Genomic DNA, 12,828 nt, shown 5'->3' on the forward strand with positions numbered 1-12,828 from the left:
GAAAGTCATTTATGAGACTATTGCCGTAGCCCAGGCGGGGATGGTGCTGAGGGAGAGTCGTGGACAGGGAGGGGACAGGATTTAGAGGTCAGGCCAGTGGGATTTCCTAGTGGTTGGGAGGTGGGGGGTGAGGGAAACAGAAGGGGCAAATGTAACTCTTCGGTCTTTGGTTTGGGCTCCTGGGTGGTGTGGGCACTGCTGACTGCCATGGGAGTGGAGCATTGTGGTTAGGCCCATGCGCTGTGGACTCCAGTGGCTTGGGTTGAAATTTAGGCCTCCCTGCATCTGCGGATTGAGATCATATTAGTACCTATTTCATAGGAACCGAGGATTCGATGAGTTCATATTTGTGCAGAACATAGGACAGTGTCTGACACTTTGTAGGCAAGTTCACTTTTTTAAGAAAGACTGAGGCAGATCTGGTGAGGAGACCCAAGAACTGTTTTGACTCTGTGAAGTGTGAAATGCCCAGTAGACAAACGAGTTTGTATACCGAGAGGACAGCTTGGAGGAAAAGTCAGAGACAGAGATGGACATTCTGGAGCTCTCTGCTTACCAATGTCTTGAAAGCTATAGGAGTAGATGACATTTCCTCAGAGATTACTTAATAAATACAGAGGAGTATGGATTCACTCACCTTTAGGAATGATGTGAATTTTGCTTTGTAAGAAAGAATCAATCTCTCTCTTAAGAGGGAGGCATTCACCTATCAACAGCATCATTTTGGGAAAGCGTCTTGTCTTCCTCCTACCCTTTTTCTTTGGCTGCTGAAGGAAGGGAAAAAAAGTCTTAATCACATGTTGGGGTTGGGGGGATAACGGGATCTGTTTTCTCCATTAATTAATTAAATCCCAGCTATTAGTGTCCATGATACCCATTCCATGACAAGCTCTACACCTCATATAATGAAAATTTTGGTGTGAGGAAATTTGGGTGGGGTTGGGTTGGGTAGAATTAGATTTTAAAGCACTGAAAAGAATTTTAGCTGTCAGAGAATTGCTGGTGACTACCAGAGGCAATACTGTGCATACTGATTAGGCAATCATGACCTATTTAGTTGATTTATAATGAAAAGAAAATCTGTGGTATGGTAATGAAAGATCTTGGCATATTTTAGTCTGTGGTAGGATTCAAATTGGAATAGGACTGGATGAGCAGGAATAATTACAGAGCAGACTGAAATTATCTCCTTTATAGAAAGATAACTGTACAATAGCAGGTCAAGAGACAGCCTGTGTCCAGTGTTAGTTATTGCTCTTGTTTTTGTCAGTTTTTCACATGCCTTGATTTAAGAGAATCTAAGAGCAGACACAAAATATTCCCCTATCCTTTTTTTTTTAACAATTTCTACTGCTTTCTTAGGTCATCTTTAGGCTTCAAGGAGGCATGAGGGATGTGTGTGGCTTTGGGGTCTAGCTGTGGGGAGGCCACAGGAGGAGATATTGAATCTCTCTGTAGAGAAAGGGAGCGGGGATACAGAAATGCAGCATTGTAGTGGCCCATCTAATCCGATATGCTTCATTTTAATAAGTGTGCAGCCTTTGCTAACCCGTGAGATTCTCCTACTAATTAATAAACCCCTCTGAGTTGTACCACAGACCAAGCGGTAGGTAGGTCTCCAAAAGGGAGAAGGTTTTTGGAAAGGAATTCAGACCATGCCATCTTTTTGGAAAGTGTAATAACTTTATCCTTTATAAAGAGGAGCGAAACTTTAACATTCAGCATTATTTTAAAAATGCACAGTGCTTGAAAATTGCCATTTAGCTTATGACTTATTTACTCTTTGATTGTGTGCTTCTAAGACTTCCAGGCCATTATGGTCAGTAAGGATTATTGTCTTTTCATGAGGAGCCTGTTGCAGCTCCGTTGAGTTCAGAAGTGGCAGTGACGATTAAAGACCTACTTCTAAAGGCCGCACGGAGCTGATCTCACAGTTAGTTGCTCTTTCTTCTTACCTTTCGGCTTCATCTCATCACACAAGGCACGAAGTAGATTCTTTTTTTCTAGATTCAAGAGGTAAATCTGTGTTTTGACAACATGTTTAGAGAACCTTTGGGGAAAAAATGAGCCTAAATATTTCTTGTAACTTTGGTAAAATGCTGCATGTGCAATCATTAAAGTAATTCTTGCTTTTAAATCCCATGATAGAAAAGATATTTACGCTATAAAGTATCTTGTAAAAAGATTGTTGAATTTTTAATTTTTTTTCTTCTTTTTGTATGTAGAAAAATGCTTTAAGATAAAACATTTTAGAAGATGACATGCTTTCCCCTTTTGACTTTAAGGATGAAACCACTACATTCAAATCTTTCTGTTTCTAAGCCCGGTTAATCCCAGTGTTCGGGACACTGCTCTGGGAACCTATTTAGTGGCCCATTTCTTCCTAAGAGTTCTCAGCAATATCATTTCAAGATCACACCTCACCCAAATCTTGCAATAATGACTGATGTTTTTATTTTTGATCATTAACATTTAGTACTATTTTAACTGCCTTGTCACTACTAACAAGTTAGATGTTAATATTTTATTTCATATGTAAACTTCCTGAAATTCCATGGTTTCATGTAATCAGAAAAATTTTCCCCATAATTAAAACCCAAAGTCATGTAGTAAAATGTAAAAATAAAATTATAAGTTAAATAAGGTGGTATTTTTGTACCTTCACAGAAAACAAAATAGGAAAACATCCCAAAAGCTACTCCTTTCTTTCATTTTCTTACTTCTCATTTGCTGCTTGACCCAGAGCGCCTGGAGTCCCCCCTCCCATTCTACTCACACAGCCCTCTCCAGAGACACACATCCCCTCCTACTCGCCAGATTCTTCTGTGACCCACATTTTTCTTGGTCTTTCCATATTTACTAGGAAATGTTCTGTTTAGTAAGTGGGTATTTTGTTTGGTTTTATGACCTAGACAATATGATTTTTACGCTTCCTGAAAAACAGGCATTGTGTAAATAAATGGCATATGGTGCTGCGACACTGTAAACTCATTCCTTCCCGCCAACAAAAGGAGTGGTTCCAGCCCCGAGGAAATCCAAGGGGCGTGCTGCGAAGCATTTCCTTAAGGTACCGAGCACGTTTAGGACCGTGTGACTTGTGGGAGACGGAAGGGGTGGGGGGACGAGGGACATTTCTGCACAACTGATTTCATATACTAAAAAGGCTTCTTGGAGGTTCCAGAGATGCAAGCGCTCTAGACTAAGCAGGCGGCTTTGGGGACACTTACCTGGGAGCAGGGTATATTGGAAGAAGATGCTATGTGCACTATATGAAGGAGTTTTTTAAAAATCTGTTCAAAATGCTTTTGTTTGGTGTTGATTTCAGTTTCGCAGAGATATAACTGACGTGCAGCACTGTGTAAGTGTAAAGGGGACGGCACGATCACCTGACTTCGATTGGGGAGTGATGTATAAAACTTATTCATTTCTCTGTATTCCCTCAGGTTAGGTGTCTTTTGTTTCCCGCTTTAATAGCTCTTAAAAATTTCTCAGACCTGTGGATACAGCAACTGTTCTTCCTGTCACTATGCTCAAAACCCCAGTCCGATCTTCTCATCTTGTTCTATTTGTCACTTATCGCCTCCTCTCAAGTCTGTGCACCTCTGTGACCCCCCACGTCCTCTCTGTTACTGCCACGACTCCCGGCTCAGCCACAGAGGAGCATCCTCTCTGACCGTCCATTTATTCATCTGGTATTAACTGAGTTCCCCTGTAACCCCCTGCCAGACGCTGCTGACACAAAGATGAATGGCTTCCTTGCCCTCAAGGGATCGGTCTAGTGGGGACATAGGCTATGAACAGGCAGATCTTTGCAGTACTATATTCCTAAAGCTGTTTTGAAAAAGTCACTATGTTATCTTAAATTATGTGCCTTTCTTAATCTCCAATGTAAGTATTAGAAAAGTAAGTTAAATACCACTTATATTTGGCCTTTTTATGGTTAATTTACCCATACTAACAGTAAAAACTTAAATTTCTCTTTGAAATAAACATTTTTAAATTTCTGTGTTATCTTCGATGTTTAGAGCTTGCTTTCATTGACAAGTGTCTCTTCATAAAGTAAATACAGTTCTTTAAGAATGACTCTCTACTCTGAGAACAGCTCCACTCTGATTAAAGATCTGCATATTCAGCTCTGTGCTTGCCTGCGTGTTTTCTTCCTGAATTCAGACTTAATGTTCTGACTTTCCCTCTGATGAGTGGCAGCCAACCCATCATTCCCAAGCAATGACTAGAAACAGTCATCAAGAGCGAGATGGACGGTGAATGTTTTATGGGCCATCATGATATATAAGCTATTGTTCTGTTTCACTTCTAGCTATAAGAAGACACATGAAACCCTGAGTCACGCAGGGCAGAAGGCAACTGCTGCTTTCAGCAACGTGGGGACGGCCATTAGCAAGAAGTTTGGAGACATGAGGTACTGTGGGAGAGAACCTGGGAATGGCTGTTCTTCCTGGCATATTCATTTTTTATTGGATTAAAATATTATGTGCCAGATTGTGATTAGTCACTGAGATAGATTATTATGTTAGCACATTTTCTAACTGAAGGTCAGCTTAGTGGCAGGCCTAGTCCCGAATATGCTTTTTCCACTGGGACCCGACCTAGTAAAAACGGAAGATAGAGGATGTCTTTAATCACTAGTCATGAGGGGGGATTTCAAAAGAATGCAGCACACACTGAATTTTAATTATTGTAATTTAAACAGTAAGTTAAAATATGCATTCAGTGGAATGTGCTCTGATAAACTGTTGTAGCTACAGTTTTATGTATATCTATCTAGTATTTTTTCTATACTAAATACGTAACGTATGTATTATTTTATTCCAAAAAGATACTAGTATATGGGATATATTTCTGGTAGTTTTCTTTCTTCACTTTAGCAATATTGTGAATATGTAAAAAAATTACACCTTCATTTTTAGTGGCTGTATTATCTTTCAGTGCATAGCTGGAAGTCCCCTTGCACATTTTGGTTATTTTCAGTAGTTCACTATCATATAAAATTAGGGTGAATGTCAAGATTTTGAACTGAGAATCAAATGTCCTCACTATAGTCACCAGAAAAACATTGCTATATTGAGCATTATTGTTTACATTATGTGCTAAGGAGTTATCTTATATAGAATTGTTACTCTGTTTTTAGCTTGTTTAAACTATCATAGTTTATTTTGAATTCAGCTGATATGCTTATGAGATTTTTCTTTAGCAATCAATTTCCTTTTTCTCTAGAAATCAATTCATTCTTTAAAAACTTTTAAAGTACATTTTACATTTTCTTCTTTTAAAAAGATTAGTGTGTATTATTTCACTGGATTCTTAAACTATTAATTTTTTGTTACCCTGAAGCCTTGATACCTGGAGGCAAATATTTATATCTTTGTGTTTAAGTTATTTTTGCTTCAAATTTTGCTAGATTGTGCCCAATATTAATGCACCATCTTAAAAACTTGCCATTCATGAGGCTAGAGTTAAGTGAGTACATGTACATTAATCTGAATATTTGTACTAATAATGCAATAACGAAAGCCATTGAGATTCTTCAGAGGCAGCATGTGATTAACAGGTAAACATCCTGGATTTTAATTAACCTTAATTTTATTACATATAAAACTTGCAATCATTTCAATGGTATTAAAACATTTATCTACACTAATTAAATAATTTCCTAAATAGGGAAGACCTTATTATCTGTTATATCCAAGAAAATAGATTTTGCCATGTATATAAAATTCATTCTCTACCTATTTACGTGAAACCTTTCACTTGAACACCGGGACCTCAGTGTTTCTCCATCTTTAGGGGACTTGAATCTTGTTTAAAATACATATTTCCAGATTGCACTCTCTGAGGTTGTGCCTCAGTAGGTCTTGGGTGGAGTCTAAGAATCTGCATTAGTGACAGGCTCCCAGGTGATGAAGCCAGATGTACTTAGCTCGCAAATACCTGAGTTTTGTCAGTTATGAAATGGGCATAAAGGGTAACAACGTCACCAAGTTACTTTAAAAGCAGTAGAAGAGAGCCTTCCATGTATTCAGCACTCAATAAATACTAGTTTTTATCTTTACTAAGTGACTCTCTCAGTGACAAGGTGGCCCGTATGACAGAAACTGGAAAGAATCCACTCTGTACTTTATAAAGGCTCTGCTCGTTTTTCTAAGTGGTAAGGAACAAACACCGTATTTTACATATGCAATATGTTGACATCCTCCTGTTCGCACACTAGTTGGGAACAGTATCAAGGCTGTGTTGACTGCCTTTCCTCCTGTTTCTGTGTGGCTTTGTTGTAGTGTAAGGAATAACCTACTTCCCAGGAGTTCTCAACGTGTTGTTAATTATCGCCCTATGTAGACGATGCAACATTTTCATTATGAACGGTGGCTAGACAGTGGGAAATATAGCCTATGTTACTGGGGATGCAGATCATGGTCCTATGCTATTTTGTAGACCCATTTTTTCAGAGCCGTATTTTTCTCTAACTATAATATATAACATTTTATATAAACGAGGATAAGTCCTTGTGAAAGCAACAAATTTTGCAAAGAATTTTTAGTTTCAAATTATGCTAGAAGTAATGTAAATAAAAGTCATATTTGAAAATTGCTTACATTTAATAAATATTCTTAAATGAGAAAAATTAATAAGTTTTTTTTTTGTTGTTCAAATTAATTTGTCAATTTATAACATGGAAGGGAGGGAATTTTAAAATTTTACCATACATATGTTACTTGGAATCCCTTTTTTGTTTAAGAGTATATTATCCTATATTTTTATTAGTTATAGGATAAAATATATTTGTGCATTCTGAAAAACAAATTTCTAAACTTGTTCAAAAAGATTGCCACCAAAATTCGGATACCTGGGAAGAAAAACAGTACCTCTAGTTTAAAAAAAAAAAAAATTCCAAGTTAATATGTCCCAATTTTGAAAACCTAAAATTTGGCCTTTTAATGACTGAATGAAAAGCTCTATGTTAGAATTTAATTTATATGTTTTATAAAATTAAGTAATATTTCCCAAGCTAAGATTCTCATTCTAACCGGATTGTCATTAAGCGAAGTCCCCTTAGCCCAGTCACAGACTTACTCAGTCTCCTTCTCCACCCATAAAATAACATGTTGAAAGCTACCTAACTAAATGTTTCCTGTGAAGTTGAAATGAGGTCACAGTTATGAAAGTATTCTGAAGAAATGCAAGCTGTTGGAATAATTTTTACGCTATTGTCATCTTTCTGGTACTTCTCGGTGAATTTGTTCAAACTGCATGTGATCTAGTGCAGAGGAACTCTTTGGAAAAGACACATAATTTCAGTAGAGAGTTTCACCATTGTTACGTATCCAGGACAATAATAGTTAGAAGCGCCACTTACAACAGGTTGGTGAAATAAGACACATTAAAAAGACAGTAGACTCACAAAGTGTGATGAGCGGAATTACCGTTTGCTTCGGGGCCCTTGCGAGAGGGGACAGGGCCAGCGTGTTTCTCTGCATCCTGATGCGCTAACTGCTCCTGCTTTCTCTCCTGTGCTGCGCCGGCTGCAGGTCCCACTCCATCGGGTAAGCACTGCCCCTGGGCCCTGCGGGCTCCTGGCCCCCCTTCCTTCCCCGCTGTGGGGGTGCCTCGGCCAAAACACTAAATCTCCTCTCCTGAGAGTGCTCATGACCGGGGAGTCACAGACTATAGGGCACCGAAGGCATCTGAATTTGTTTAAGCACACGCTTGTCTCATTTCTGAATCATTTACCCCAGTGTCACTTGCTGAGCAATCTCTTGCAAGTCTCTTTTTCTGCATCATTTCTTCCTTTATTGGCAGAGGTCCTTCCAACGGAGAGAAGGGAAAAGAAGAACATGGATGTTGAGAGTTGTGTATTTTTATAGAAGTTAGAGAAAGTAAGGTCAAGGAGCAGAAAATTATTTACTCTATAGGTTGTCATGTTTTTCTGAACATCTTGTAACTGTTATTAATGGTTCATCTTCAACTTTCTGTGCTTTCTGAAGTTGAAGAGGGAAAAAGTTACTAGAGAAGCACGTGTTAGGACATGTGTTCTGAATTAAACCTTTTTTTTCTTTAAAGCTGAAATCTCATTATATACTTTCTTTGTAATTGTTTTTCTGAATAACTGTCTGTATTTAAAGAGACGAGTAGATTGATAATGCTGGTGAATTTCTTTTAGTAATTCTTTTTTTAATGTAATTTCTGAGGAAATCTTTTGCCTAGAGTTTCCAAGTGGAGTGTCTAAGGTAGGACCGTAAGTGTCCCTGAATTTCCTCGTCCTTTTGAGCTTGGTCCTGGCCGCGTGCTGACCTCGGCACGGCTGGGACCGCAGTGGATGGTGCTGGGGAAGGGCGATGAGTCAGATCCCTTCCCGGTTTGCTTCTCGGGAGGAGAGAAAGCAGGGATGGTGTCGGGCCGAGTGCGGGGGAGCACCCGCCCAGGAAAATGGACCTCACTTTGCTTCCTCCCTCCACCCTGACTTCTGAGGAGACCTCCCGCAGAAATGGCAGGCAGGCAGGCAGAGGGAAAATGGATCAGCTGCTGGTGGGTTACTGGAGTGAGCAGGCCGAGAGCCGCGGGGTTCTCGGAAATGGGTTCGGATGTCGTAGCTGGATGCAGAAGTCCCTGCTCCCACGTCTGGCTGTGCGAATTGTTTGCCTGGCGTGTTTCCTGGGTGGGCTCACATTAACTACATACATCCCTCTGGAGAGCTTCTCTGCAATGGGACGATGAGCTTTCCCTGCCGGGCTCTGCTTGGACAAGCCCTTCCTGTCCTCTGGACCGAGAGAAGGGGGTGGGGAAGGAGCTGGCCCTGCAGGGGATGCCCAGGGCTGCTGGGCTGGCCTGGAGGAAGCCAGACATTCTCCTCAGATCTCCTGGCCTCCAGGGAACCCACGGGAAGTAAAATAATAGGCAATAACGCACTGCCTGCTCTTCCTTTATACCCTCGGAGTCCACTGTGGCCCCTGCTACCCAATGAAAACAAGTATCTCGGTGGGGTGGGCAGCAAGTACTTCAGGCAGTTGAAACTGCTGTTTGAGAACTGTGAAGAGGGACGTTTCCTATGTACTTACACTGTGCTATCTTCTTTTGTCTTTTTCTTCCCTTAAATCTGCTTTTGCCCTGAAGCTACTCCATTCGCCATTCCATAAGTATGCCTGCTATGAGGTAACGTGTGTAAATTATTTTACGTAATATCAATTCAGAATATGTATGAAGTGTTACTTTATTGATATTTACTTTGTGGGGTTTTTTTTCTCCTATATACAAAAGGAAGTGCCATGTGGATTGTTCTCCTTCTTTATGTGAAAGGAAGGGCCATGACCTACTTTATTCTCTTTCCGTGTGGGCCTCAGGAGAAAAGGCTGGCAACTCGGTGGAAGTATTGTAGGTGCAATGAGCTTGGGTTTTGACCAGATACACCAGCCTAAATCCAGGCTCTCCAGATATGGAGACGTGGGACTAGTCTTCCTTCTCTCAGCTGTGTACTGGAGAAATGAGAGCTACTTCATACAGTTGTGAGATGTAAACAAAGTAACCTGTGTAAGCACTTAGCACAAGGCCTAGAACATTCTGAGCACACTTGTGAAGGCGGAAATATGTTTATTTCCCCAGAATTAAATACAAGCCTGGAGGAAAGTTTAAATGAAAGGACAGGAAACTAAGAGGACTACAGGTTTGGAAAAGCTATCATTAGGATTTTTTAAGGTATAAATTAAGGTGAGGTATCTGTTGAACAATAAAAATGTCATGGAAATTATTGGCTAGATGCAAACTGAGAAAGATGTTCTCCGCTTCCAGTTTGCTTGACTTTGTGATACAGTCAGATAAAATCAGGCAAAACGGTCGTATAGAGGAATGAATGTGAGATTGGGAATCAGGATACAGCTGGAAGGTGAACTCTGCCAAGAATGAGCTTTGCAGCCTTGGAAAACTCACCTCGGTGATACCAGTTTCATCTTGTTTACAATAAGAGGCTAGACCGGATTTACTGCTTTTCCCATGGCGCTGGCCTTGGGTTGCCATGGTGATGGGGGGAGGAATGAAGGCCCTGGGACCCTCCCCCACTTCTGTTGGAACTGTGCCTCTTCTACCTGCTTTATATCATGTATTGTGGTGCGGGTACAGGGGTTCATTTGCTCTAACTAGTTTGAGATCTCCAAAGCCAAGTTCTTTCTGGGGTCATTTGCAGTGCTAAAGGTTTGTAGTTGTATATGATGTGATTAAATGAGTAAACAGTTTCTCCCTGCTTTCCAGCATGTATTCTACTATAATTTAATTCGAGGAATGCCTATTTTATTATGTCCGATGATGTCTCTTCTACACTGGGGTTACTTGGTTACTTTGGGAATTTAATCACAGTTTCTATTTCCCTAATTTGGTGGTAGAGAGCATTGATTCAGGATTGCTTAGTTTATATTTGCATGACTTGCTCCCCCTAGTATAAGAACACCTAAACTGAGTGTGTAACCTGAGGCTCTAAGCTCCTTTACTTCTCAAAGTTTAAGTCTGGAGCTTGCAAAAAATTAACATGATTTTGCTCTGTGAACCAGAAATTCATTAATAGCTTATAGGTCAAATTCAGTCTTCATAAACTTGCCTGAAATTAACTTTAAAAGAAATATGATTTTGCCCGGCTGGTGTTGCTCAGTGGTTGAGCATTGATCCTTGAACAAAGAGGCCATTGGTTCAATTCCTGGTCAGGCCCAACCCCGGGTTTCGGCTCGATCCCCAGTAGGGGGCATGCAGGAGGCAGCCGATTGATGTTTCTCTCTCTCTATCCCTCTCCCTTCCTCTCTCTTTAAAAAATCAATAAAAACATATTTTTTTAAAAAAAGAAAAATGATTTTACTCACCTAACATATACCCGTGAACTATTAGGCAAACTGTCTAGTGTGGTCTAATGTAACTGACAGACGACAACAGTCATGTGAGCAGGTTTATCCAAAAAGAACTTGCAGTGGGAGTCAGGCGCCAATAAATGTCTACTTTTCAGTCATTCAAGTATAATTTTACTAATACTTCCTCATGAAACGGAGGGCTGAGGGAGGATTCCTATAAGCATCTGACTCAAGTTCGAATCAAATGCAAGATGTGTTGCCATGCTGGGGCCCCCTGATCTCCCCATTGTGAATTCATGCAGCCAGAGTGCAGATGCATTTCTGATCATCTGGAGCGTCAGAGGCTTGGGAGACAATGCCTAACAAGGCCAAATTCGCTCAAAAACCTGTCTTCTACATTATTTTCCTCTTGGTAGCATTAGAGCCATGCTTCATCCCACACCATACAATGAAGCCTATATTTTATAGCCATTCTCCTTTCTGAAGTTTCTCCAGGCCATGCCTCTTATTTTATTTCTTCTGCACTCAAGAGAGAATCGTAAGTGGCTTATCAAACTGAATTATTTGATCTGAAAATAATGGCAATCCTTGTTGCTGAAAGCTGACATGGATATAAGATTTAAGATACATTTCTAGTTCAATTGTTGTTTCCTTAGTTGCACTTGGTAATATCAGTTTTAGTGGTAATATCATTAAATCATGTCATGTGGCCAAATCCAGTATAGGAAACCAAAAAGCACCAAGTGAAGTATTTAACGCTTATAGGTACAAATGGTATAGAGATTATTTAACACAGTGATGAGTCACAAATAAAATGTCAATAGACTGTGAAGGTTCTCTCTGGTAAGAGAAAAAATAGGTATATCTTCTTCAGGAGGAAAAATGCCACGTGCTAATAACACCATTTTAAAAAATGTTTTTATATATTTTAGAGAGAGGAAGGGAGAGGGAGAGACATAGATCAGTTGCCTCCTGCATGCCCCCAAGTAATATTTCAACTTAAAATAATCAAAGCATTGACTTTCAGAAACACTACTTGTCTCACATTTACTGAAATAAATAACTTCAAAATTCCAAAAGGGAAAACTCAAACGTGACATTCTTTAGATAGACTTTGTGTGCTTACCAAGAAAAAAAAGAGAGAGAGAGAGAGTTGGGGAAAAGATTGTTGTGATAGAAACAATTAGTAAATGAAAAATTAAGCTGTCACTCTTTTGACGCATTGATGACTCATGGTGCACAATGGAATTATTACATTTGTACCATTGCCAAATGCTCTGTTATTCTACAGTTGAGTATCTGACTATTTTACTTAGAAAAATTCCATGTCAAGTTATGATTTCTGGGTCTAACCTAGCAGAAGAGAAATATGTGTTAAAACATAGTTGGTGTAGACGACACACCGACAGCCAGTTCTGGTGCAGAAGCGATGTTCACAAGAGCAGAAATCAGACAACATAGTTACCAAGACAGGTAGGTCTTTGGAGCTGACCTCTCTTTTTTTGTTATTTTAGGAATTCTCCTACTTTCAAATCATTTGAGGAGAGGGTTGAGACAACTGTCACAAGTCTTAAGGTACAGATGAAGTGAATGTTGTGTCATCGGGGCCATTGAATCAGGACAGCATAGTTATTGCTGCAGTTAGTTCCAAAGGTGGGGCTGCCAGGATCTGGTGCAGTAAAGAAGGCAGCCAGCACAGTCAGTCTTCACATACAAATGTATAAACAAAACCAGGATTGAATAGTGTTACTGTAGCCTTACAAAGTTGTTCATATAAACCACTAGGAATGAATTGTTTAATAAAAGGAATTGGGGTTTATGTTCATCTCTTCACTGGTTAGAACTCTTAAGGCTATTCTTCGAAAAGTAGGTAAGTGAGAGAGCATGTGGATGGAACAAAGGATCTCTGAAATCTGAATTTAGAGTGTACGTTTTGTAACAATTCAATGCTCCTCTGGTTAGGACGTGTACTAGCACAAACAAACTTGGC

At 39.8% G+C, this 12,828-nt stretch overlaps 1 protein-coding gene across 1 annotated transcript in view; it reads left to right on the forward strand.

Annotated features, from left to right (window-relative positions):
* Window positions 1–12,828, forward strand: part of TPD52L1 (TPD52 like 1) — a 58,864-nt gene that overhangs the window by 42,276 nt on the left and 3,760 nt on the right. The window contains exons 4-6 of the mRNA XM_087817591.1: window positions 4,319–4,420; window positions 9,127–9,165; window positions 12,353–12,413. Coding sequence (XP_087673717.1) covers window positions 4,319–4,420; window positions 9,127–9,165; window positions 12,353–12,413 — 202 coding nt within the window. The remainder of the gene's footprint in view (window positions 1–4,318; window positions 4,421–9,126; window positions 9,166–12,352; window positions 12,414–12,828) is intronic.

The sequence above is a fragment of the Miniopterus natalensis genome, chromosome 5 (genome assembly GCF_054644295.1).
Source record: "Miniopterus natalensis isolate mMinNat1 chromosome 5, mMinNat1.hap1, whole genome shotgun sequence".
NCBI classification, from domain to species: Eukaryota; Metazoa; Chordata; class Mammalia; order Chiroptera; family Miniopteridae; genus Miniopterus; species Miniopterus natalensis.